The sequence below is a fragment of the Lutjanus erythropterus genome, chromosome 14 (assembly GCF_056507025.1).
Source record: "Lutjanus erythropterus isolate fLutEry1 chromosome 14, fLutEry1.hap2, whole genome shotgun sequence".
Lineage (NCBI taxonomy): Eukaryota > Metazoa > Chordata > Actinopteri > Lutjaniformes > Lutjanidae > Lutjanus > Lutjanus erythropterus.
In genome coordinates this window covers 7,374,259-7,402,074 of record NC_139330.1, presented here as the reverse complement: position 1 = coordinate 7,402,074, position 27,816 = coordinate 7,374,259, and the positions used below count along the sequence as shown (strand labels likewise).

Genomic DNA, 27,816 nt, shown 5'->3' with positions numbered 1-27,816 from the left:
GTTCGGATCCCATACTTCACTAAAATCAGTAATGCCAGAGTGTAAAAATACTCCCATTAAATAAATATCCTGTATTAAATTTGTTACAGAAGTCATAGTACATGAATAATCAGCAAAATACAGTATGAAAGTATAAAAAAAAATTGAAATTGTACATTTCAGTGTCTCATATTGTCTTGTATAATCATTTTATTGGAATATTATTACTGACTGATTAACTTTTACCACAGTTTTTTGGAAGTTGGAACAATAAGTGAAGGTTAACTGTAATTTTATAGTGATCCTCAATTGATCATTGATTGTCTAATCTATCTATCTATCTATCTATCTATCTATCTATCTATCTATCTATCTATCTATCTATCTATCTATCTATCTATCTATCTGTCTGTCTGTCTGTTCATTTTCTACACCTCCACACGCTAGAGGGCGCCCTGCTCACACCACCTCCCCGCCTCTCTGTTTTGTGACCTCTGACCTCTGTGCTTGTGTCTGTTCGGATCTCATTCGAGGAGGATTTTGCGGATCAGAAAATGAAAGTATTCCTGCGGATGAATGGATTGACACGTCTGTTTCGCTAGCTTACCATAAGCTACACTCGCTCTTTAATACGATTTGCGGACGCGGCGGGTTACACGGTTGCTGTCATATAACATGACCTACATGTGTGACTCGCTGTCGGGATTTGTTTTGCTACATAGCTAGTTAGCTAGCAGCTAGCTAGCAGGCTAGCACAGCTAATTGTGCTAACTTAAAAAAGCGTTGATGTCAAGTCGGAAATGAGCGTAAATCAGATGACCAGCCACCAGTTGTGTCTCCGGGGCTCATTGCCGACCCTCTGTCACAATGTTTTTGAGGTCTATTTCACCAAGTAACGCAACAAGCCGCCTGGAAGTAGCTAATCATAACAGTGAGCTGGCTAACCTGAGTTAGCCAGGTTACAGCTCACCGTGTCTGTTGTCAACATTTTAAGCAGTTGGCGGTGTGAAGAGCGGGCTAACGTCAGCTAGCCGGGCTAGCTAGGAGGAAACCGTCTTCTAGCATCCACTATTAGCAGCAGGATAACGTCTCCATCGACCATGGCTAACGTGACAGACCTGCAGACAAAATACAGCAAGCTGGCACAGGAGTACTCCAAGGTAAAAACATCGCTATTATTCACCCTTTCAATGTTCATAAAGTTAGTTAGTGTTATTGTTAAACACAGAGCTATTGACAAGGCTGGGACACACAGGCTCACAATGTGTTTCTTCCAGTAACTTTATCAGTATGCACCTGTAATCAGTGACAGATGCCACCTGTGCAATATTGCAATTTACTGGAGTGAATTTCATATTTGAAGCTGACCCTGCAGACGTCTTGTCAGTGCAAAGAGACACTCTTACACTTACCCAGCTTAAGGTACTATACTCCAGTTAAAAAATATCCCTGTAATAAAGCCAACTTTCAAGAAAGTTATATTATATTGTATGTATATGGAATATGTGATTCTTATTTTGATACAAGTGTGTTGTCTACTTTTTTTTTATACTTCAGGATGGCTTGATGGGCCCTATGTTTTTTTAAAGGAGGTAATATTAAATACTTGATTTTATTAGAAACATCTTTAGGTATACTATTAACTTAATGAAGAAGGCAGATTAAACCGGGTGTATAGTAATATAATAATTACATAATAATAAGCATACAGGCACTTGAGTGTACTCTGATATTACACTGATTATAAAACAGCACAGATTTATCAAAGGATTGTGGTTGTCATTATGCAATTTAGCTTGTTGTCAGTTCACTGTATTACGCTAAGGCTGTGTAATTATGGGATTTTAATTACAGATGAAAAGATAACAGATTTAACACTAAATTGCAATAAATCCCAGATGATTAGCCTAATTGCCTACTGCTGTTTCGAACGTAAATTACCATTAAAATCCTGTTTGAATACCGTGCCCTCAAATACTTAAAGTAAATTCTAGACATAAAAATCTGTCTTTCTAGGTAAATACTGCCCAGCATTAACCAAAGTTAGCAACAGTCCCCCAGACACAGGTTCTGCATGTAATGTGGGTTTGTTTGTGACATAGCAAAGGACATGAGGCCATTTCAAATTGCAGAGAATTATTCAATATTAAACTTGGTGACATGATGTCAGTGTGTGTATCACTTTTTGAGTATTTTCAGCACATTTTATCGATACCACAGTAATTTTGGTGACTGTAATTGCAATATGAACTTTTTATACTGCCTTATTTCTTGTCTTAATGAATAATGGGTAAAAAATCACCCTGTGTTTGAGTGCCATCAGCACTTTCAAAGGTTAATATGTCAACAAGTGACAGTAAAGAGTCTGTGTTTTCTCTTGTGAGCTGTGTGCGCCCTTTGTTTCGGTGTCAGCTGACAGCACGGGGAGTGTGTGCCATTTCCTGTTCAGCTCTGATCTCCCCGTTAGCCAAGCACCATATCCTGCTGAGGAAGTGCTGACTGTGTTAACTGTCACACAAACTGCCGATGTGCTGAAAGGCCACTAGCCAAACAGTAAAGAGCACTGAGATTTACATATTTTGGTGGCTCTTCAAGTTCATATTATGCAGAGTAGGATGAAAAATCAGCAGCCGCACATGAGTCTGTATAGCAGAGATTTTCTGCTTAAAGGCAGATGTGAATTCAGTTTAAGATGCTGCTTACAGATTGCATTGTTTTTATCTGAAAACTGCTTTTGCTACTCTGTCCCCTGATATAGTTTTATGCTACATTCAGTTTTGGCTCGACTTTTTTTTTTTACTGTTTTTTAGCAACTAATATAGCTGTTAATCTTCCAGTATTCCTGCCATAAAGAGCAATTACCAGACATGTTTTAAAAAGCCATATTTCAAATTCATTTGTTTGTTCTTTCCTTATCTGGACACAAAGGGAATGTGATCATGTATGACGAATCAAAAGGTCACAATTAAATCCCCCAGCATTCCTTTCAGTAGTGTGGATGGGGCCACTTGGCCAGATGTGTCAATTAATGTTATTCTTGCAAAACACTGTTTAATTCTGCTGTATGTAGAGCAAACTTCAGCATTAAATAAAAAGATAATCACAAGTAATTCACTTAGATTTTTTAAAAGTATGCTATATTTATTTTAGATATTTTACATGGTCTATTTTGTATATCTCCCACTGGACATTTTGGCTGTTTGTATTTTAATTTGTAGGACAACTGCTCATGATACTGGCAAAAAGAACATATACTTGCTATCCTAACCCTGGTTGCATTTATGTTTTATGTCTCAACATTTTCTTCTGTGTTTTCACAGCTCCGTGCCCAGAACCAGGTACTGAAGAAGGCAGTTGTGGATGAACAGGCAAACTCTGTCTCACTAAAGGTAAACTTCTGCATAAAACAAGAAAAATAATGATTAAGGCACATGTAATATACAGGGAACACAATTAAGCCACAACTCTAATATTTTTGGAAATCCAGATTATATCATAAAGTTTAATTTTGTCCGTGCATTAATTGCTGAGTAAATCCAGATCCTATCACAAGTGGACAGCTCTGAGTTGACACCTGCTGTCACAGTGCGTCTCCAGATGCGTCTCCAGATGTGTCTTGAGTTACCATTTTTGACTGGATCTAACTTCCACGTGCCATATGCAGATAAAGACCAGAGCTTTTTTGTCAGTTGAATTACCATTACTGTTCATTTGATTGTTTATTTGTTCCTTTTTTTTAGTTCCATGCACTAAATTCCTCTATTAGCCGACAGTGAGCCTTGTATTTTACCTGTGCTGTCAGCAGCCTGGCAGAAGAGCTCCATGGTGTGCTGGCTGGGATTTTATAACACAACTATGAGCATGACGAGCACATTTTCACTGTTTCTGACTGTGTGGAAATTGGATGTTTTCACATCACAGATGACGAAGAAAACTATTGATGACAGAGTCAGTCAACTTAATGTTTTGCATTTAATGCTGAATTTGCTAGAAGGAACAACTGATTTGCAGTTGCTGTAGCCGGTTTACCTCCCCGCTCTGCATGCAAATAAACATGTTTGCAAAATGCGTTGGTTTTTTGTCCCGCTGGGACAAACAGACATGATCATTTTTCCACCAAGGAAGAAATAATTTATTGTATAACATTTGCTGAATTCACAAGAACGCCCAAATAATTAAAAAATAGTCACAGACAGCGTTTCAAAAGTTTATTAAGTTTCTCTTCACTTAACAACTCTCAAAATAGTGTGATTTCTGATTGGAGTCTGGGGTAAGTAGTGTGTTCACAAGCATTCGCTGCAGGTAAGAAACAAGCAATGTACTTGCAGGAGGTCAGTGAAGTAGGCGGCCTTTCAACGTGGTTCAGGCCACATTTGTGTTTACACAGTTAAAAGAATGTGGTCACATGCAGCCCAAACCACCTCCAAATGTGGTCTGAGTGATCTCAAGTGCGTTCACATCTGTACTGTCCACTTGTGATTGAATCACCCAGAATGCATTTTAATACTAGGTCTGAAGTGAGTGCACAGTGACACCTCTTCCATATTTGACCTGTGCCTGTTCTTTTTCAGTCAGAACAAGCGCTACTACTTCTGTGACAGTGCATAGAGAGACGTTGTTGTGATTTAAATGTAGTGATTTGCTGAATACACTGGTTTGTAAGAAGACAAGTACAGACATTGCTATAGATGACACATGCTTCTGATTATTGTCATCAGGAGCAGCTGAAGCAGAGGGACCAGAGCCTGAGGAAGCAGGAGCAGGAGATGGACAGTCTCAGCTTCAGGAACCAACAGCTGGCCAAGAGGGTGGAGCTGCTGCAAGAGGAGCTCGCTGTCAGTGAAGCCAAGAGCAAAAAGGGGAAGGTGATCATGAGGGGTGATCAAGGGAGGGGCCCCACAGCTGGGTAGAGGGAACAGGGTGTATTGTGTATTATTTGTCATAGAACATTAGTTTTAAAAGTGATTGTGAAATTGGTAAACTCAATAATGATTATGATTAAACAGTGATGTTTGCAGAGGTAAAAAATCCTGATTAACAGCTCCTCTTTTATCTCGCTCTCCTCCAGAATAAAGGAGACTCGCCTTCACAGCATGGCCTGGAGACCCAGAGTGTTTTTGATGAGGACCTGCAGAAAAAGATTGAAGAAAATGAGCGACTTCATATCCAAGTAAGCATCCACGACCTGTTGTTATTGGTCTTTCACCGTTGTATGTACCGCTAATGTACCGGGGAGGCCGTGCATGTGATGGCTCTGTTTTCTGCTCATTAGTTCTACGAAGCAGACGAGCAGCACAGGAGGCAGAAGGCCGAGCTGACGGCACGATTACAGGAGCTGGAGAAAGACTCTGAGCAGCACCAGGCTGTTGTGGATGGACTCACCACTAAGTACATGGAAACAATAGAGCGGCTGCAGAGTGACAAAGCACGTTTAGAGGTGAGGAAAAACATCAGGAGGAAAATGGAGTGCATTATGTAATTTTCGGTTTTATAAATTTTCCTTTCTTTTTGATAGGTCAAAACACAGACTCTGGAGAGGGAAGCAAAAGAGTGCAGAATGCGAACAGAAGAATGGTAAGACCTCCTTTTTATAAACAGCGTGACGATAAGTTAATCAAACCGATGTGATGTCTGCTGGTCAGGCAGACTGGAATCAGCTGATCTCTGTGTCACACTCTCCGCTTCCATCAGTTGGTTAATTTTGAGAACTGGATTGTATTGATACCAACACAAAAACAGAGCCTGCATCCTCCTGCACGTTCTGCAGGCGCCACCCATCACCTAAACCATACAGGGTATTTCCAACGTGTGAACACGTCCCTCCTGACCTGATTCTCAGGGTACAGTTCAGAGTGCATTTGTTAAAACTGTTTTACACGCTTGCTGTCTAGACAGGGCATTAAACAGATGACATAAACTAGCATTTCCCCCACCCCCTTGGAAGCAACAAAATAATTGCTTTATTTTGAAATTACACACTTGTTTTTATTTCCTCGTCTTCCCGCTCATCACACAGCTGTTTTTCTGACACTGCTACAGTCCAGAAGTCACTGATGACGTGCTGTCAGGTTCATGAAGCACCGTAACTCGATTCTCTCTCTGTATTTCATGATGTTGCTCTGTCTTGTTGATGTTAAGTGTATTTATTGAACTGCTTTAATGTTGGTAAGGACGCAGTTCAGCAAGTTACGAAGTTAGCCTCTTCTAGTGATAATCTTAACCGTGAACACACAGTTAACACGGTTACTGCAACAGTATCCACACAGTCACACAGAGTCTGCTGATCTAATTTTACAGTCCTTAAATGCTTTTAATTACTGGTTGCTATCGGTAACACGTCACAGATCTGCAGTAAAGAGCTGAAATCCAACTGATGACTGGAGCCATGTAATGGTCAATTTTCCACATAGTACACAGGGACTGACAGTGGAGGGCGGTGAATGAGGAAGGGAAATGAGAGAACACTGATTGAGTTGTACGTGCAAATGTTGAATTAATAGTCTTTTGCTTTACATTGCGTAAGTGTGATTGATAAAGCAACGGGGATTGTACGACGCAGATAAACACATGAATGCAGCGCAGAGTGAATGCATAGGGAAAGAAGAGCGAATGAATCTTCATTATTTAGAAATGAGATTGCTAAGATGTATGAATCAAGTTTGTCTTTTTTTTTTTTTTTAAGATCAATTGTGCAGCCTTGGTAGGTAATATGTTTGCATACTGTTTACAGATTATGTTCTGGACTCTTTATTTTCATCACTGTAACTGAAATAGCTTTCGACATAAGCTTTATAAACCTGCATTTTGTTTTCTGTACCATCTTTCATCTGTTAAAGTCTTTGTTTTTCTCTGTCTGTCTGCAGTCAGCAGCAGTTGAGGCGGTGCCAGTCAGAGCTGAACCGACAGGTGAAACAGAGCAGCAGTGTTATCCAGGAGAAAGTGCCCTTCAATGACACCAGTGAGTATCTGCCACTACAGAGCAGACATCTATCTGAGAACATTTATGCCTTTGTCACAGATACCATAACAACCTTCTGCCCTGGAGTAAATAGTGTAATGCTACACCAAACTGTAATATTGCACTCGAGGAGGCGGGAGGCTAAAGCATTTAAGTTATGTTTGTCGAGTCAATAAAGTTCAGTGCGGTGAGGTTCTGCTCTGCTTGAACTGATTTTCTCTCCTGCCCTGCAGAATTTAGTGACTACAACAGCCTAAATGTGCCACCACACAATCGAAGGCACCAGGTGAGTGAAAAAACAAACCCACTTTTTTAATGAGTTCATAGTGCACATGCATTTCATTGGTCTAAAGAGAACACTGGTGTCATTTAGTGTTACGGCTTTATAATGACTTAAAAATTCTAAATCGTTTATAAATATAGCTGCTGATTTAATTGACTTAAATCGACTAATCAATTACCCATTCAATTAGCCATTAGGCAAACATACATACCATATGTCACAGATTAGTTCTTCTTCTTCCTCATATTATTTGTATTATTATCACAGTTTATTTTAGTGGGACAAATATAATATACATAGACAAACTAAAAACAATTATCCCATTCAAGTACAGTGTTTGTAATGAAAGCTTCAGTGAAAATATGAGATTCAAACTGTGAGTTGCAAAGTCAGTAAACTGAGACATACAATTAAATGTTCATGACATGTAACAACTAGACATGAGAACAGGTTTGTTGCTGAATGAACCAGGATTTGGTAGCTCCCTTAAAAGTGATGACGCTTGCAGAAAATTGATCGGGTGGCAGATTCTAGGACTTTGCTCCTTTCACAGAAAGGAGCTAAACATTACTGAAACGTTGTGTGCTTTGTGTTTTCTTGCTGCGGTTGTAGCTTAAAGCCCGGGACTTGGCAGGTCAGGCCCTCAGCTTCATTCAAGACCTTGTAGCTGCTCTATTGAACTTCCATTCCTACACAGAGCAGAGAGTGCACATCTATCCCCGGGACTCCTCCATCGAGCCCATCTCCCCTCTGAACCAGAAGGTGAAAAGTCAAACAGAAGAATTACAGACTGCCTCTTATATCACGCATGTACAAAATCCTGAACTATAAAAGACAGTAGGTGGTTTGACATATGAAATGTTTGCTTCTCAAACTAAAAAAGCATCATTCCTCTGTCTACCAGTTCTCTCAGTATCTTCATGAGAATGCAGCCTATGTGCGCCCCCTGGAGGACAGCTTTCTGCAGTTACACCAAAGCATCACAGAGGACACGGTCACAGTACTGGTGAGTGGTTTTGTTTGGACAGGGGACATCGGGCCTCATTCACTAATATGTGTGTAAACATACACTTAAAATAATTATTTTGGCACGACTAACTGAGGCGGCACATGTTGTGTCCCCTTACATTAAGACTTTTTCTTAGGTAAAAAAAAGACAAAAGTAAGGGTTTGACATTAAAGTTGATGTGGGAAAAAAAAATAACAGAACAGAAGAAAAATAAGGAAACAGGTGGAGAACAAGGACCCACCTGATCTGTCAGCCCAAGATTAGAGTCTCACTGCAATTACTGTCAGCATCCATGAGTGGAATAAGAAATGAGGATGAAAGTGATGACATGCAGCAAGGACCTTCATCCAGAACAATTTCCTGTGTGTTTTTTTGTTGTTATTAATATTCAACACAATACAGGCAGGATAATATGTACATTTCTGCTTCAATGAAAATATCAATGCATTAGTTAATTAATGCTGGAATTAATAATACAATAATAATGATGTATTTATATAGCACTTAGTCTAATCCCTTATGTAGTCTTATCTTTTAATCAGCCATTTATTGTGTTTTTATTCTTTGAATTGAAGGAGACTGTGGTCAAGCTGAAGAGCTTCGCTGATAATTTCTCCTCATACACCCACTTTCTGCAAAAGATTCTTCCCTACCAGCTGAAAAGGTCAGTGCTGTGTGTGTGTGAGAGAGAGAAATGGAGTGGAGGAGACTGAACTGATGGCTATCTTCTCCTTTCAGCCTGGAAGAAGAGTGCGAGGCACCTCTTTGTACTGCCGCCCTCACTGCGAAAAACCAGGAGTTGCAGAGTGACATGAAGAGAGTAACTTCTGTGTTTGAGAAACTGCAGAACTACATCAACATTTTGGCCTTACCCAGTGAGTTAACATGGGCAGAAATTTGTACCATATGTTACAGTTTAGTTCTTAGAGGTGAGTTGTTTCAGAGATAAGCCTAAAATTCCTGTCTCTTTTTATTTAAGTTGCAGTAAAATCTCTTTTTTTAATGGTGACCTGGCCAAGAAGGCAGCAAAGTTACACATCGAGTGAACGCTGATTACATACAATGAAATAAATAAAAAGACAAGACAGGACATGACAAATTGCTACCTAATAAAAGACTAATATGCCAAAATTAATTATGTATTATAGTAGCAACATTTTGTAATCAAAACCTCAGTTAGCGATTATAATAAATGTAAGGAATTGTAGGTTGAACTTGCTTGTTTTTATGGAAAGAAAAGGTGCTGTCAAGCGATACAAATGTGTGAACTGTGTCTCAGGTGTTCGTCAGGATGCCATGCCACAGAGCAGCACCTCAGCTGTCTTCACCCAGCTGGCCGCCTGCCTGCACAGTCTTCATGATGCCATTAAAGGTGAGCAGCACCGTGAGCCTTTTTTAAATTTTTATTTTGACCCGGGGCCGTTCACAACCAGCGTGACGTAGCACAATGATTCCCTTGAGTACCCACCTAGCTGCTGTTGCCATTCATAAAAGCCACACTCTGTCTGTTTTCACAACGGTACCCACCAGCTCAGATTCTGAAGAGTAAATATCCAGAGGCTTCACTGTAGTGTCTGTCACACTGCAACATGAAATGGAAGTATGATTTAGTGCTCTCTGGCAGAGAAGAGTCACTTGTGTATGACTGGCACATTGAGCTGAGTGGAAATGTGTTTATATGATGAGTGTCATTCTCTGTTTGTCTTGGTTACTGTGGGGACAGCAGGACTCAATAACAAGGAACTTCCTGCTTGCCCAGGGCAAGTAAAATACCATGTCAGAGTCGGAAACCTGGCAAGTCACTAGCCCGATCAAGCAAGTGGTAAAAAAAAATTAAAACTCTTCATATTGATTAAATGTTAAAGTAATTTTTCATGCAAAATGGCAGAATAGCTGTCAGTGTTGACCTGCTCTGCCACCTGCCACAAAGCTGTTCTGCTCCTGACATTTAGTGCTAACTCACAAAAACGCACGTGTTTTTGAAAAGGAAAAGACCTGACGAGCTGACCAACAGCCCAGCTGACAAAAGCTCAGCTGCAAAACATGGCAAACAAACAAGGTCATTGTTGCCAGATGTACGGTTATTATTGCATTTGTACCATAATTTTAACAACTGTAAGACAAATGATCAGTAACCCCAAAAAAAAGGCAGAAGGAACAATAATTTTGCCATTTCAGTAAACCCACAACCAAAGCTTGTTTGTGATTTGAGAGCAACCGCCACTGATCACGGCATCACATCAGCACCACACTGATCAAGCAGCTGGTAAAGCAGTGACGATCTGGGGCTTTTGTTTTGACGGATTAGAGTGGAAGGAGTGATTGTGTAATGGGCTGTGATTGACTCTGTGTGAAGCGACACACAGATGCCATCTTGTTTGACAACAGAGCCTCCGAGTCTTATGGTACACGACATAGTTTCCCCGTACAGTGTAGTATCCTGACCTCTTCCCACGTTGTTTCAGTGTGTTCAAATATGATAATTTTACTATTGCAGCACAGTATTGTTTTATTTTCCAGCTGGCGGCGCTGAATGAGGTCGTTCACTATGTTGAGTCATTCTTAGCCAAATGAGTCAGCTTGTACGGATCTTTACCACCTTTTAACCTTAGTTTCACAAAGTGTCGTACTCTTTACTTCAGACCAGTCCTGCTCAGCTTCCACACATTTTCCTGAACTTTTCCATGGTGAAGACCTCCTAAAATCCACTTAAATTAATTATTCAGGTTCTAATCAGTTCTGTTCTTTACATCCCAGTACCTCCAACTTGGCCAAACATCGTGGTTACTGTTACAGTTACTGAACAAATCGTGTATGTGTGTAGTACACCAATCTCAACAACCGTTCATCTGATCTACTTCCTACTCGGCAGGTGTGTTGTTGAAGAAGTGCAGTGTTAAATTTAGTGCCATCTGGACACGTGATACATTCACTATTAATAAACTTTGAGTAAACAGGTGAACAGCGCTCTGTGCTGCGGCAAGAGCTGGGACTCATGGATGTAATCGATTACAACAGTAACACATCGCAGACATGGCAGCCGTTGCCCAGCCAAAGCACGACTCCTCCAGTTAACAATAAGGCTGCAGCTAAAAAATCTTTGCACTTGATCATCTGAAGTGTTTTAGAGTTTTGTGTTTCAGACACAATATGGTGCTCTGTAAGCTTTCCAAATTGGAAACTGCTCATCACAGCAGTACAACTGCTCTGCACGAGCACTTGAAGCAGCGGAGTATGAAGACAGCAAGACGGCAGCATCCTATTTACTCTTTGTCGACACCCAAGCATGAAATATTAGGATTATCAGCATGCAGAATGTGTTTTTGGTCGTAGTAGTCACATATAAATTGATTCTCTAAATGTTTCTTCATTGCCCCCATGTTATAAGTAATTTCTGCACCGTTGCTGTTATTGTTGTGGTTCTCAGACTGTAGGACATAGAGTCCCACCTGTGGAGATTTACGTTGTGTTGAGCTTTATTTCACTAAAATTCAATTTTCATCAGATAATTTTTATTAGTTTTCCTTAAGTTGCTTCACATATCATCGATAATGATTGATGAAAAATCGGAGATGTGGTGAATGTGCTTTTTTTAGGCTTCTGAAGTGGAAAAAAAAGAGGAAAACCCCCGTGTTCAGGGTTCTTACGGGTGCTGGAAATCCTTCAAATGTTTCAATTTTAATGTGGTGTTTTCAAGGTTTGATAAGTTCTTGGGTTGTGGACAAAGTGTTGAAACCGCTTGAAATTGTAGTTGCATTGCTTTCATAATAAAACACTATCTGACTGAATAGTTTGCTTTTTTGATAAAGAAATAAAATAAGTCAGAGAGTCTAATTTAGTAAAGACATCAGAAAATAATCGAACTTAATAAGCTGAAATCAAAGGACTTTTTTTTCCATAAAAATGGCTCAAGCTTATTAATCAATTAATTAATTCTGTCACAATCAAATGTGGAGTAAATAAACACATCCACTTGTTCAAGTCTTTCCTGTAATGATTATTTTCTTAATGGATTCTTCTGTTTCATTTTCTCAATTAATTGATTCATTCTTTGGTCTATAAAATGTCACAAAATGGGGAAATATGTTGATCAGTGTTTCCCAAAAATCAAGATGATGTCCTCAAATATCTCGCTTTGTCCACAAAGATATTCAGTTTACTGTCAGAGAGGAGTAAAGAAACCAGAAAGCTGAAATCTGAGATTTTGGACATTTTAAATGATTTTTTAAATGATTCAGATTAATCAGTTATCAAAATAGTTGGAGATCAATGTAATAATCAGTGAATATCCCATTAACTGATTAATAGTTTCCACTCTAATAGGATGCCAAGTGTACAAGTCTTCCTTTAATTTGTCACCCTTCTGTAAAATTCTGTCATGAAACATAACTTTGGTTGCTTACAGCAAAACAACATCTGATTTAAACATGTTCAGTCATTTACTGCAGCTGTAAGGTGCTGGAAAACCTTGAAAATTCAACTTGAAAATGCTTGAATTTGACTTCAGAAAAGGTGTAGGAACCCTGTGTGTTATGGTAACGTTAAACCAGGTGGTATCTAACATTGTGATTCGGCCATTTTATATTTTCTGCCCACTTTTACTGTATGAGAGAGAATATGGTCGCCTTTTGATCTTAAAAGATGATCATTTCACATGTAGCTGATGGCGCTCAAAGCCAATAGATGCTATAAACACCTCTCTTGCTGTTTTTCCCCTGTCTGTGTGTCCAGAGATGTCAAAGCACTACAACCAGAAAGCTAGTTTGGAGCAGGAGCTCCCCACCGTCACCCAGAAGCTCTGCACCACCTCAGAGTGCCTGCTGGGATCTTTGGGCTCTCTGACCAGCAGCACCGGCAAGGTACGTCCAACAGGGGGCAGGCCCGAGCCAGGTTTCTACTGTATTCCTATAGCGTATGTTCAAACAGCATGTGTTATATGTTATCTGTAATGCACAAGAGCTTAATTGTGAGTAGCAGTGAGTTTTCACTGCAACTGGATGATGTTGGTAATTTGCCACTGATGTGATAACGTAGAGCGACGGGACTCAGGTGGGCAGCGGTTAAATGTTCAAAGATACTGTCCAAATCACAGTTTGTACAGCTGCTCCCCAGTCAGAGAGGAGCGATAAGTGATTTCTCTTTGTGAATCAAGCGAACCGTTGGCTGAGATATGTCGGCTGATGGGAGCCACAGTCCGGTGGGTTGCAGCGCTGAATAACACGCTGGCACACGATGTGTGGAGTGAGCTGAGTTCTGGGTGTGATCATCTTCGCAGGCAAAAAGCTCTCTCAGACGTTTCTCATCCTGGACGCTCTTTCTGATGTAAACACACCAGTTAATCTGAGGCTAAACAGAATGCTGGGAATCTGCATCGAGGACTGTAGATGTTAATTAGTGTTTCTTTAGTAGAGATCAGTTTTGTGTGAATGATATGAGACTTAATGTCCATGCTTTGTTGCAGATTGCCACTTTCTTCAGCAACAACTTGGACTTCTTCACATCATCAGGCTACAGTCCACGAGGCAGCACAGTGGCCCTCAACCCTTTGCAAGCAGAGAGCATGCTGGCCAACAAAAAGAAAGCAGCTGCTTATATCAGTGCTATCACGAAGGTTAGTATATTCTTAAATACAGGCTCAAAATCTTTTTTTCCTCACTGTCCCACAACCTGTCAAAGTGCTTTTTTTCATCATAACTCACAACAGCACCAGTCAAAAGTTAAGACAAACCTTCTCATTTAATGTTTTTTTCTTTATTTTTATTATTTTTCTCCGCTCTAAATGCATACTGGAGACATCAAACTATGAAATAACATATAGAATTATGTAGTAAGCAAAAAATGTGAAAACAAAACAAAATATTTTTTATTTTAGTTTCCTAAAAAGCAAAATACTCTCAGACACTGTCTTCTGGACTTGCAAATTAAGATTTAATAAGAACAGTGTTTTTAAATCTTTGATTTGATTTCTCCTACATAACTGTCAGTGTTAAGGTGTGCACATGTTTTTGCTCTTTGATGTTTCAGATTCTTCATAGTCGACATCTTTTGCTCTGAGGACGGCTTTGCACACTGTTGATGTGGAGTGAAGCATGTTTATAAAAATAAAGAAAAAACATTTAACGAGAATGAGAATTTTAAACGCCATGACAGTAGGGCCTGGCAATATGTCCAAATTATATTGATATCGTGATGTGAGACTTGATCCCGTCTTAGATTTTGGATACCGTCATATTGTGATAGAGCGTAAGTTTGTGTTTTTTTTCCTGGTTTTAAAGGCTGCATCAGAGTGCAGTAATGTAATCTATGAATTTATGATATAACGTCAATTGTATCCAAATTACTGTTGATTATTTATTTGTGTTTATTAATATAATTGTGTTAAATGCTATATATACTGTGGGGTGATTAAATCTACAGTAACACATAATATTCTTATGTTAGGTTATCGTATGTTTGCGCTATCTGAGAATCTTAGAGATAATGTGTATGTCAGGATATGTACTGTAATGTAAGCAGACGTGATGCAGCGTTGAGCTTGTGCCAGTGTCACCATACATTTTTTGAATTTGAACACTCACTAGTTAAAAGGATATACATTCCACGACGCATGAACATTAGCAAATTTCATTTGTACTGATAAGTTTCTCTACTGTCCCAGAATTGTCCCAGCCACCGTATCTTCGTGTCCCTGGTGCTATTTTTATTGTCCCCAGGACAGTGTCACATCCTCGATTTCGAGCGCTGCCGGTTATTTCTAGGACCTGGCCCGTGCTGAGACTGTCCTCTGCAGTTATAGTCATAAAACATCTGAACGTTTTGCCCATTGAGATTACAAAGACTACATCTTTTAAATCGCTTCTTAAAACATTCTTTTATAATGAATATTTCATATGTTTCATCTGGTTTTATGTCTCCACTTTTGCTATTTTATGTTTTTGTCATTCCCCCTTATGTTTTATGATTTAATTTCTTGTTTTTTACTCTGCTTTTGTTCTTTGTTCTTTTCTTTTCCATTTGTTACAAGGTTCTCAAGGGTGCTGGAAATCCTTGAAAATGCTTCAGTTTTAATGCAATGTTTCCAGGCTCTGAAATGTGCTTAGATTTTGGATGAAGTGCTTAAAACTGTTTGAAATTGCATTTACTTTCATAATAAATCTCTATCTGAATAGTTCTCCTTTTAGATAAGAAATAGAATAGGTCAGGGAGCCTAATTGCATTTGCATTTCACGCAAAATGAAGATGACTTGCCACTACGGCTACACTTAGTGTGATCGGACAGGCTTTGTTTTTTTGACTCGTGCCCTCTGATGGAACAACGAGTGGGAGGCTAACAGACGACAGCACGCCAGGAGGTTGCTGTTTCAGTGATTGTCGGCTCGAAAACAAAAAAATAAAGAAAAAATAAATAGCATTTCTTTGAAATGTATTTGTCTAGTGATTGTTTGAGTAATTTGTTTTATATTGGCTCACTCACATTATATACTGTAGTGTACTCAGACAGGTGACACATTTTGAAACGTGAAACATCTTTGTGTTTCACATTCATCTGTAGAATTCTGGCACAAAACACAATTTTGCTTGTTTATATGACAATAACATCTGATGTGTAGAACTTAAATATGGCTTTATCTTTCTCAGTGACAGACTATATATCAAGTGTGTATAAACATGTCATTTACCACAGCTGTAAGTTTCTGTAAAAGCTTGAAAACGCACAGTGGAAATGTTTGGAAAGTGCTTGAAGTTGTCATTGAAAAGACGTAGGAGCCCTTAATGTTGAGAACAGTCCTATACAAAACAAGTGCATTCTAAATATTTTATGCTTGTTTTTCTTTTTTGTCATTTTAATTTGATAAATAACCCGTCTCTCGCTGTACTTGTTGTTTTGTTTCTCTGTTCAGCCGAGGCCACAGTCTGTCCCATACAGAGAAGCCCTGTCAAACCGTCGTATACTCACCAGCTCCACCGAGAGCAGAGAAGGTCTCACTCAGCAGGTATGAAACTCAACCCAATACATTTTCCCATAAACCATTTCTGTTTGTTTAGAATCGGTTATCTTGAAGGTTTTGCTAATCATTTTTTAAAGAGGTCGCATCTGGCCAAGAGCAACACTCGGTGATGTGTGGAGCGGGTAACCATGTCTGAGTCAGTGTGTCAGCCAGCTTTGGCTGCGCTGAACGCAGGAGTATAATAACACAGAGATAAAGACAAAAATGTTTCCACATGTTTATTGTGGCTTTGTGTTCTTTGGGTCGCAAAATGATTAAAGAATAAAATGAAAATCTGGAAACAGCAGAACAACAGCGTCAGTGGTTTCTGAGAAAATAGGAGGATATGGAAAAGTTGGTTATAAAGTAAGGGAATTATTTAACAAACGCAGAAACCTTAGTTTTAGAGTGATGCAACACAGTCATATGATATTTTGGATGAGATGCAAACAGTCATTCTTTAGGGACAGGGCGTGAAAAGCTTGGCCGGTGAGCCTGTTTACACGCTGTCCTAGGCAATTGTTTTCTTTTTTAAATTTCCTTCGGCCAGTATCAACCTGCTTAAACTTGCTCAAGTTTGCTCTTATAAGTACAAAGTTCATACGACCATACTCCATACTGCCGTAGAGCCGGGTTTTCCCTGCATGTCTAAGGGCGTTTTCACATCTACCTCACTTGGTCTGGTTAAAATGGACCATGGTCCGTTTGCTTGTTTAGTGTGCTTAGTTTCAGCTGGTGTGAAAGCTGTCAACGGAGCCCTGGTGCAGACCAAACAACCGCACTGAGCCTGCCTGAAAAGGCGGGTCTTGGTGTGGTACCAAACAGTCTGGTGCAGTTTGTTTGTGGTGTGAAAGTAAACGAATGAACCACAAGATTTTATAACAGAAGATGTGATTTAAAAAGCTAAACTGATAAATCTGTGTGCTCATTTGGAAAATTGTAAACCTGTATAAGATTTGTATAGCCTGTATTTATGACATTCAGTGCAGATATTTTCCCTGATTAATAAGTCAGACACTTTTAAAACTGCTGTTCTTGTTTCCTCCTCTGTGTATCTGATTAAAAAGTGGGTGACAGTGATCTCACGGTAATATGAAGAGTCTGGTGAAGGAAAGATGCACTCGCTCTCTTAGTTATTTATTCATTTCTCTCTCAGGGACAGTGCATATTAATAAACATCAGTGTAAATATGCCAGAACTAGCCAAAAGGCTAGTTTTCATCCGTAGTCCCTGGCCAGATGTAAAGTTGGCAACCTAAAATCTCTCTCCCTCTCTCTCCCCCTGATTGAGGGTTAACAAAAATCCTCATGCTTTCTGCTTATTCTTTTCTTCTCTTCACAAAATTTCTGCATGTACAGTGCACACAGCACTGCACCACAGTGTCTCTGTCTCTGTGTTATTACACACATGTGGACCAGAGCAGGTCAGCAAGGAGGCCAGCAAACACAGGTTCTCAGTAGGTTCTGTAGGCTACAGACACCAAATGAACCGGATGACAGGTGTGAAAACACACTAACTCAAAGGCCCGCCGGCTTTGTTGAACATTCAGACAAAAATGTAGGCCTGTAGTGCTCTTTTTATCAGCGACTCATTATGTCAATTAAAAATTGTGCAATGGCCTGAATAATTACTGTCTCGTGACGTCTCGTGTTCGTCCTGTCTCTACCTGATCAGATGCAACAAGTGCTGCAGAAACTTCTGCCAGTTCACTGAGAGACCAACAATGAATTTCTGTTTAAATGTAACAAAGCCAGTGTTGTTTTCAATACCTTCGGGCTGACTTGCCCGTATTAGTGAATGATTTAAAAAAAAAAAATATATATATATGTTATGTTTGTCTCATGTAGCACATCTGTTTTGATTGCTAATGTGAAATTATTTTTTTTTTTACATAAATATTTGAATAGAAAATCATTGCAGTTTTTTCAATAGGCATCTAACCAAAGACCCATTCAGAAAACCAAGACTCAGCACTCTTTTTGAGCCTCCATGTTTTGGAAGGAACAATTTCAGAATCAGATCCACATTTTAAATTGGCCCATAAAAACTAATGTCTTTAAAAAATGCTTTAACAAATATTGTGCAATTACAAGCTGCTTTGTTATTCAGTTTCCCCATTTCTTCCTAAATGCCACTGCCCTTTCACTTCCCCCCACCTCTGCTCAGCCCTCTTCCCACAAGCTCACGGTCCGCTCCTCTCCTCTCCCCATTGGCCTCCTGCAGGTTCAGCAGAGCCAGGAGAAGATCGCTCGGCTGGAGCAGGAGAAGGAGCACTGGCTCCTGGAGGCCCAGCTGGGGAAGGTGCGGTTGGAAAAGGAGAACCAGCGCATTGCGGACCTGGAAGCACAGCTCGCGGCGGCTCTGGGGGGAAGTCCAAACTCGCAAGCAGCTGCAGCCAACATGCTCGCGCAGAGCCATGAGGAGGCGGAGAAAGAGCAGAAAGCTGTGGGGAAAGAGACAACGCTGTGCACCAGCCTGGTATGGTCCCTCTGTTGGCTGCTGTGCTCGTTAGTTTTCGCTTGCAGAGGAAATTTTCTGCCCATGGCACTGGTGTCTGATTTGCCTCAACAAAGGGAGTATTATCGTTCTTTTCTTGTAGCCCCCATGCTAAGCAAGTTTTTGCTTAATAAAACTCAGACTTCCAATGTGCTGATGCAGCAGAAAAGAATAATACTGTTGTTTATATAAGTCGGTGCAGAGTTCACAGCGCAGTCACAATCCAGAGCAGTTTGTCTCTGTACTACTTGTGCATTAACTCTTATCTCCAGCACGGCTAGTTTGTCCCAGCAATGTTAGAGGCCTGTCTGTGCTTGAAGTGGATTTTATAACATCTGATCTTTGATGGAAGTTTCCTGATATGTTTTTCCTCTTTTGTCTTGTCATCAGGTTGGCATGTTGTGCACAACACCTACAGTTGAGCACGTGAGTTGTCCTACACTTAACCAAAACATTTGAATTAGAAGTTCCTACACATAAAAATGTAAATTTGGAACCATAATCATTTCCAGTAGGAAAATAAAGTCTTGTCTAGCTGGATGTTGTGTCTGTGTTTGCAGGTGGGAGACGAGGAGTCCAGAGAGCAGCTGATAAAGACTCACTACATGGCCAGAGTGGGAGAGCTCACAACACAGCTCCAGATTTCAGACAGCAAAGCTGTGCACTTTCACTCTGAGGTGAAACACGAACTAGAATGTTTATCTTATTTAAAAGGAAAGGTCAGATTATTTGAAGTGGGGTTGTATGAAGTGCTTATCAACAGTCAGTGTATTACCTACAGTAGACAGTGGTCGGCACGTCCACAGTTTGGAGAAGCACTGAGGGGCTCCAGCATGAAAAATAAGCAACGAACTGCTGTGGATTATTATCAGTTTAAGTGTGTGCTATATTTAGTTTTCACCGCTTCACCTTGTTGTTAGACAACCTTTTCTATTTTTTATGACTGGCAATTTATTGAATTTTAGAAGGACATAGGAATATAAACACATAAAACAAGGTGAAAAGGGCAGTGTATACATATGTAACTTAAAACAGATGACCTTAACTAGACACAATGGAAAACAAAATACAGATAACAGAAAGTAGAAAAGAGACAGTGTTGTAAATAGGACCAAGCAAGCAGATGAATGGCTGTGTGTACAAAGAGGGGAGCTAAGCCATAGGTTTGTCTCTACAGGCCATTAATGCATTGAAGAAATCGCTCCCATTTCAAATAATACCCCTCTGTCCCAACCAGCAAAATGAAGAATGCTTGTTCATATGCCGCCACCCTAGCAAGCAGATTATGTCAGTCTGTGCACCATAAGTCTCCTACCCAGCAGATGGAGGGAGTTGTGTCTTTCTTGGTAGATGGATCCCCCAGTAGAAATAAACTCATGCAAAAGGGGACCTCCTAACCAACGATTCTTTGAATCTCATAATGACGTAATGTCCAAAAGTTCGGCACTTAAGGGCAGTACCATAGGAGATGAGTTCATTTACCCTCACTGGGGCACTTCCAGCACACAGGGTCATTTAGCTGAACCCTGTACAGTCTAGAGGGCGTCAAATACATTCGGTTTATAATATTAAACTGAATTAACCTAGTGTGAAAACATCTCTTGACATGTACTTTAAATTACGTAGGATGTTGATCCATTCCAGGCTGCCTTTTCTGGCAGGAAACCGCCGCCCCTCAAAAACCAACCAAACTCCACAGGCGAAATCAGTAATTTTACGTCACAGAACAGGTGCTTTGATGGTCTACCGCTGCCTCCACCTGTTAGTTTGTTTGTGTTATCGTGTGACTTTGGTGAATCTGAACTAACCTTTTAAAACACCTATTGCACACAATAACACAATCAAACTAACTGCTTCATGCAACTGTAGACCAGCAACTCCTGTGTTCTGTGAAATAAAATGACTGATTTCGCCTATGGAGTTTGGTTAGTTTGGAGAGTGATATTTGTTGTATATAAAACAGTCACTGTCTGATGGCAAGGTGAAGTGGTGAAAACATGCAAAATATAAAGTACATTTAAACTGATACTGATTCATTTTTTAGCGTGTTTTGCTGCTGACTCTGTCCACAGCAGTGCATTGCTTAACTTCTGTGCTGATACTCTGTTTTTCCAAATTTGAGACGCCCCCTCCGCCATCTGCAGTAGTTAATAAACTGACTATGGATAACTACCTCACACAGTCCCACCTCAAATAATCTTAACTATGCCTTTAACTGCTACTTTCAGCAAAGAACTGACCTTTTCACAACATGCAGCCATTCTTACATTGGATGTCATCTGGGAAGAGATATGGAAACTCTTAGTGTCCTGTTCCCTCCTGTGTTCCCTACTATAATCGTTCCACAACTATTTTCGTCTGCTTCTTTAATTTGCTTGAGAACACAGAGCACAGAAACTTAACCTTGTTTCTGTGTTCTTTCCTCTGTACTTTGGAAGTGGTTTTCAAGGCCCATTATTACCAAGTGTTGCCTTTTTTTTACTTGGAAAGTGACACTATATATTTTTAGCGTTACGGTGAGGCTTGATCTGAATGGAGACATTTGTCTAAGTGACACCCTGTCGCACTGTGACTAACCGGCGTGTCAGTCATCGTTGTTTTGTATTGTAGCAACAGGGATGCACCTGATGTTGAGTGTCTCAGTTATTGAACTGTCACTTTCTCAAACTGCATATTTACCTTTGGCGCTGTCCTCAAATATACCCATTACTCAAAGAAACATCTCCCTTTATTGCACCTTTTCAGAACGATCTGTAAAAGGTGCCAGACGTGCATCAAACCCACCGGGAGACAGCAGTTGTTTACTTTCCTTTTTTCCCCTTTCTAGTGTCGAGCTTTGGCCAAGAGATTAGCCATCGCAGAAAAATCTCGGGAGACTCTGAGCGAGGAGGTCAAACTGGCTAATCAGAACATCACGCGCTTGCAGGTAAATGACCAAAGAACTTCCTGTCTGAGTATAGACATTTTTCTGAAGACTTTTCAGTTGTAACTGCGGTGTTTCTCATGCAGGATGAGTTGACTACAACTAAGAGGAGCTACGAAGACCAGCTCAGCATGATGAGCGACCACCTGTGCAGTATGAATGAGACTTTGAGCAAGCAGAGAGAGGAAATCGACACACTCAAACTGGGCAGCAAGGTATAACACTTCTTCTGTTCTTTCTGCTTTTTTATTGAAGTTTTTGTCAAAAAATTCTGCCTTTTGAAGTTTCTGCTTCCCTCTCAGGTTTGTTTTCAGCTGTCAGATCCTGTCAGTCTCCATATAAATAAATGTAAAAGCTCTATCACTACAGAGGAGTGGTAAAAATCCAGTGGCTACAGGGAGTGCGCAGGATCATTTCAGGTTTTTGCGGTGAAATGGGACGTTGTAAAGTTTCTGTCATTTATGAGGTGAACTTAGGAGGTCGTTGGTGGTGTTGTGGTTGCTGCCTGGGCCTGATGGGAAAAGCACCTGCTGGAAACATCTGAAGAAGTCGTTAAGTTGGAGCCGCAGAAATGGAGAGGCTGCTTTAAGCTTACATGTTCCTGCGTGTAGGCACACAGATGGCTGCGTGTTGGGAAGTTGCAGGATGGAACACGTTTGTGAGCTGAAGGTGGTGATTTTCTCTTGAAGGCCAGAGACCAGTATCAGCATGTTTTTGGATTTGACACAGAATGCAAAACAAATCTGATCATTTCCAACTAACTGCACCTAAACGCAACACAGCAGTTTTCATTTTGTATCAGTCCTGAATGTGACTTAATTTAGAGCTATAATTTGTAAGACTTCTGCATTAAAGCTACATGAAGGAGTTTTTAACTAGTAATGAAATGGCTGTAATTTATTACTGAGGTCTTCATATGACCTACAAAACTAAATGAGACCATCCACAAGAGGATCAGCTATTTCTACAGTTACTCTTAATGCCTGCTGTGGGGTTGGATTCTTTGTGAAGTCAGATAAAACAATGTTTACATTTTTTGCAGGTGGAGTTAAACTGAAGCAGGAGGAGATTTTTAGATAATTTTATTTGTTACATTATATTTTGTAGCCAACTAGCAGCTAAAGTAGTTGCTAACAATATGTAAAACTTGTCTGGCAATCAGAAAACTCTTTATCATAAATCGCCCAAAGTTGGGGCAGAGCAGCTGGAGGACGTCACTGGGAACACCAGGAAATATTTACTCAGTGAAATATGATCCAGTTTCACAAAAATCAGTGATTAAAGTTTTAAAGTTGTGTGCTTCCTCAGAAACACTGCGCTCCAGCAGTCTCTATTGTTTTTTCCAACCAAGGTTTCCACTAACAACATAAAATTTGTAGCGTAAATAGGCGAAACTTGAGGCGGAGCAGCTGGAGGACATCACAGGGGGGACCAGAAAATATTTTCTCTGTGAAATATGATCCAGTTTCACCAAAATCTGTGAATGAAGTTGTGTTTTTTGACAGTAATCAGTGAGGCCCCGGTGGCCAACACTCCCTGCAGTCCGAGAAGTTGGCCAATCAGAGGAAAGTGGGCTTTTAGGGAGGGGGGGGGGGCTTAAAGAGACAGGAGCTAAAACAGCGAGTTTCAGACAGAGGGCGACTAGAGACGCTGCATAAATAGCCAGATAGAAAGATCAGAGACAAAAAGATAAGATAAATGAGAATGTTTTTGAACCGTGAATCATGCAGTGCTGCTCTAGTGGAGTCCCAGAATGAAAATATAGAGCTGGAAATTAGCATAATTGGTCCCCTTTAACAAAACCTATGTCTTTTGTTATTGTTTTAATATGAGAGAGAGACCCAGAATTGTGTGTCTAAATGTTGTGCAGAGCTGAACTCGTATTTTTTTTTTTTGTTTCTTTTAGGGAAATGCCAAAAAGAACAAAGGACGCTAGAGCTGCCCTCAAAATTCTGGCTCCATTTGGCATCACAAAGGGCACCTTGAGAGAAGATCTGGTCTGTGGAGCCTCCCAGCAGCATACTGGTACCAACACCGCCACTGTCACCAAACCACAGGAGTGGCTACATGAGCCTCAGATTCCTCCACTGTCAGGCAGTGGCACTACAAATAAACTGTAGGGAGACTTGGACAGCTTCCTTTTTTTCCCCTTTTCCTTGTCACAGTACCAGTTATAACATAACATGATTGGCTAAAAATGCTTTGTGAAACAATAACGGAGGCTGATGCTTGACCTTATGGTCAAAGCAGGGTGGGAGAGGAAGAGCTTTTCCTCAAAAGGGACAGAGGATGATAAAATGCTCACTGAAGACTTGAAGACCAAACCCTGTTGATCAGTGTCTGTACTTTTCCTGCTTAACGTTCGTGTGAGAGCAAATGAAACTCACTGCTTATCTGTGGGAGCAGGCCAACAGAGCAAACGTTGGTGTGGCTGTGTGTGTGCAGAGTGTTGTCTCATTGTGTGACTGTGGCACCGGGCTTTACAACATGTGAGTATTGTTTTACACTTAGATTTTTTAGATCAAATTTGAGATTATTTGTGCAAGTGGTTCCAAGGGCCTGTATGTCTACATACATGCAGCATAAATACCCCTTCAAACACATGCGTACATCACAGACTTCTGTAGAGAAGGGCTTTAAAACCTGACTGAACAACACACTTGAATTCATTCCTCATTTTGGAAAATTTTCGGTCCTCCGGGGGTGGAGAAAAGAAAAGAAAAAGTCTGCCCTGAAGCACTGATTAACCGTGTTTACCTAGACGAAAAGGGTAGGATGGACAAGTCGGAGCTCGTAAAATGGTGTCAGTCTGTCTCTGTGAAGTTACTCTGTAACAATAGTCGTTTTTATCACCAAAGTTAGTGTGGATGTGCACTCAGAAGCCTGATGTGGCACAACGGTCTCTTTATTCATGTTGTAATATGTATGGACAAAAAGGGTTAATGTGAATATACACTCATTTGAAATCATGATATAATTGTACTGTATACTTTCTAAAAATATATACAAAAAAAGGCATTTATTCAGAGGTTAGAAATCTTTATTTTCCACAAAATTTGGAAAGCTGAGTCTGCAGATAGTTAGTTAGATCTCTGGGAAGCGTGACAGAGGGGTTGGCCCATACTGTAACTGGTGCTTAGACAACCTGATTGATGAGTCACGGCAGAGGGCAGTTAAAGTTTACAGTAAAAAAGAACCTCTTTGGCTTGTAGTGACTTGAGGTAAATGAAAGAAAAGGCCAGCAGTGGCTATGAGCAGTTCATTCAAACCTCCTGTTCGCCAGTCGACACCTGCCAGCAAATCTTTGAACACAAAGATTTGCCAACGCCCCATAAAACTAATAAAAAAAAAAAAATACTTGTATTCTCACAGTGTAACCTGTTCAAAAGCACATATAAATATGTGAAACAAAATAAAAAGCTTGTTAAAAATTTAAATGCTCCATTTATTTAGACTGGCCTGGTTATTAATGATTCTTCTCTTTTCGTGCTGCGTTTCTGGGAGTTGGAGGAGATGGGATTTTAAATTGCCTTTACAAAAAAATCCAGCCTGTAACACACCCTAACCACTGGGAAATGAGGCAGCAGCATTTAACTGGACATATGAGAACTGGAAGATTACTGTTTGATGCCGTCACTTTGTTTTGGAAGGAAAAACATGTTGTGTCATTTTAGATGAACTCATGATGCTTTCATGTACGCTTGGTACACTGCTCCAGAGGTCAAGGTGGTAGTGAGTAGCAGAGCTTTTATGAGAACCAGTAATGCTGAAAAATACACCGTGTAACAAGACTATTTTTTGTGGTTTTCCTTTTTTTTTTTTTTTTTTTTTTTTAATTCAAGAAGCAAAGACGAACAGTGGCTGCAGAATTAACAAAGTAACATAACAAGAGACGTGTACAGAGGTGGAAAAGTGGCTTATTAAAATATCCTCCTTGAAATGGTAAACCAAAATGATGACAAGGCAGTATTTAAAGTACTTTCTTACAAATAACGTCCATCAACATAATGACGGGACAAACGGTTGGTTCCTGTACAAACCCTTTAATTCTTCATGAGCAATTGGCCCACTTAACATTTTATTCTGACCCTTCCTGTAGGCACTGTGATTCACCCTTTTAATCAAGTCCATCCTTTGCTAAATATGTAGAATTGCACCACAAGCTGTAATTAGATACCATTCACTGGCCTGCTGCATACATTTAGAGTTGCATCTAATGTTTATAAATACAGTTGACTGTTTTTTTATACACACCCTGTAAAAACTCAACTCTGAAAATGAAATAAAAGCAGCGTTCATATGTTTATTAAAGCATAAACACATTGTTTATTTCTTTCCATTGGGATGTAACCATTGGGCATATTCCAAAATTGAAAATACGTTTTTCCTCTTTCCTGTAGTGCTTTTTATCCATCTACTTTGTTTTGGTGTGTGATAACATGTTGGAAATGTCAGCCATTAGAGATGTCTGCCTTCTCTCAGTATCCTGTGGTGCTCAAAGCCTGAAAAAAAAAAAGAAAAACTCAACAGCAATGTCTCTTTCCAGAACTAATGACCTGGTTAATTAAGATAACCCACAGACCTTCTTGTGAGCAGTTTCATGTAGGAACTACTTTCTTTCTGCCAAACACCACCCAACAACCGTATCACTGTGCAGAAGTAAGTGTGCATCTACTCATGGATGAGAGGTTCTGACCAAGGAGGACGGCATTAATGTTTACATCCTGCACTATCAAGAGCAGGAGCCTCTCGTCCATGAGTAGATGCATGTTTTTTTCTGCACGGTGATACAGTTGGATTGAAAATGGTGCCAACATGAAACTACCTGGGGTGGACATTAGGCAAGGTCACCATAAAGCACCTCATAAACTTATGGTTAAGAAAGGGCTTTTTATTTAAACTCTTTCTAAGAATCTGTACGGTAAAATGCTTAATTCATGAGTGTGTCAGGGCTAACTTGGACTAGTCACTGATCTTACTGCACATCTGCAGAAATAATTCAGGAAGACTGCAGCCAACTTGTGTAGACTGACTGTTGAAAAATTCAGTGAAGCTGCTCCAGTGGTGCAAAAAAAGCAGGAAGATACTATAAGACAAAACCCACCCCAGCCACATCACCCTGCTGCCATCTGGAAAGAGATAGAGAAGTATCCACTGCCGTACCTGCAGACTACGGGTCTCGGGCTATTTGTTCAAGGACTGAAAAAGAGGGAGAACCAGAGATGTGAAGGGCCTCATGCCTGTGTTTGCCCAGGGCCCTAAAATGACTAAATCCACCCCTGGAAAATGCTCACAACAAGGTCTGTGTTTTTTTTTTTTTTGGCATTTTGGGCCCCTCAAACAAAGTGTCATCTAGTCCCATTATATTTGAGAGAAGGCAGACATCTCGACAGCTGATATCTCCAAAACTTGACAACTCAAACCAAACATAGCTTAATTTTCAAAAGTTTGTACACCACACTGAGCTGTTTGTTTGCTGAATCAACCAGAGGGCAAAGCATAGGAATGTTACAAGCTAAGAAGCGGAACAGAAATGTTTATTTTGTTAATATCAAGATTTTAGACGACCCCTCATCATTGCTAATGTGTTCCACATTGTCCCACACAAACATCTTTGCCCCACATTTGGTTTGTTGGGATCCTAGTCATCCTAATTCTGATGCCATTTTAGCTTATGGGCTTTTAGACAGACATGATAAATTAACGAAAGGTTACAAAGAAAAATCTTAAGCAGAAATTTGTGAGGCATTTTATGGAGCCTAAGGCAGTTGGCGACTTATTAACACTCTTCTGTCTATTTTGTGTGGCTAGGACTTTTTTCCCTTTTTGCTGTGGTATTGCAAAATATCGAGTATCATTTTTTTTTATACTCTAATTCTAACAAAGTTATGGTAAAAATTCTGGCATAGTGACAACTGTATAATCTAGATGCTCTACAAGTAAGAGGAAGAATATGTATCTTTGATTTTGGGGTGGACTGTCCCTTTAATTATCTACCTCAGGGGTAGAAGTAACAAACTGCAAATACTCAAAAAACTGTAGTTTTTTGGGTTACTGTTATGAGTGCATTTTCAAGCCTGTACTTTTACTCACACTTCAGTACTTAGTTACTTTTAAAATAAATAATAATCGAGTACAATGAGCAGGAGTTGCATTAAAAACTGAAGGTTAAAAAGTAAC

The 27,816-nt window shown here is 40.0% G+C and overlaps 1 protein-coding gene across 2 annotated transcripts; it reads left to right on the top strand.

Annotated features, from left to right (window-relative positions):
• Positions 1 to 472: 472 nt before the first annotated feature.
• ppp1r21 (protein phosphatase 1, regulatory subunit 21) lies at positions 473 to 25,073 on the top strand. 2 transcript variants are annotated; one of them, XM_084735698.1, is made up of 22 exons: positions 473 to 1,139; positions 3,300 to 3,368; positions 4,698 to 4,814; positions 5,048 to 5,149; positions 5,252 to 5,416; positions 5,495 to 5,553; positions 6,843 to 6,937; positions 7,171 to 7,223; positions 7,833 to 7,982; positions 8,125 to 8,226; positions 8,805 to 8,893; positions 8,968 to 9,104; positions 9,509 to 9,601; positions 12,961 to 13,088; positions 13,691 to 13,840; positions 16,131 to 16,223; positions 18,441 to 18,695; positions 19,104 to 19,139; positions 19,274 to 19,390; positions 21,541 to 21,639; positions 21,723 to 21,851; positions 23,543 to 25,073. In XM_084735698.1, exons 1-22 carry the CDS (start codon positions 1,080 to 1,082, stop codon positions 23,570 to 23,572), a joined length of 2,328 nt encoding a protein of 775 aa, XP_084591824.1. In that variant the 5' UTR covers positions 473 to 1,079; the 3' UTR covers positions 23,573 to 25,073. The 2 variants fall into 2 exon arrangements, with proteins under 2 accessions (XP_084591824.1, XP_084591823.1); XM_084735697.1 differs by having other exon boundaries at positions 4,698 to 4,844.
• Positions 25,074 to 27,816: the final 2,743 nt, after the last annotated feature.

Excerpts from the sequence above, each read along its gene's own strand:
- ppp1r21 (XM_084735697.1), top strand. The coding sequence starts at position 1,080 with ATGGCTAACGTGACAGACCTGCAGACAAAATACAGCAAGCTGGCACAG. Across the intron at positions 6,938-7,170 it reads AGTGCCCTTCAATGACACCA|AATTTAGTGACTACAACAGC; the intron begins GTGAGTATCTGC and ends CCTGCCCTGCAG. Across the intron at positions 13,089-13,690 it reads TGACCAGCAGCACCGGCAAG|ATTGCCACTTTCTTCAGCAA; the intron begins GTACGTCCAACA and ends GCTTTGTTGCAG.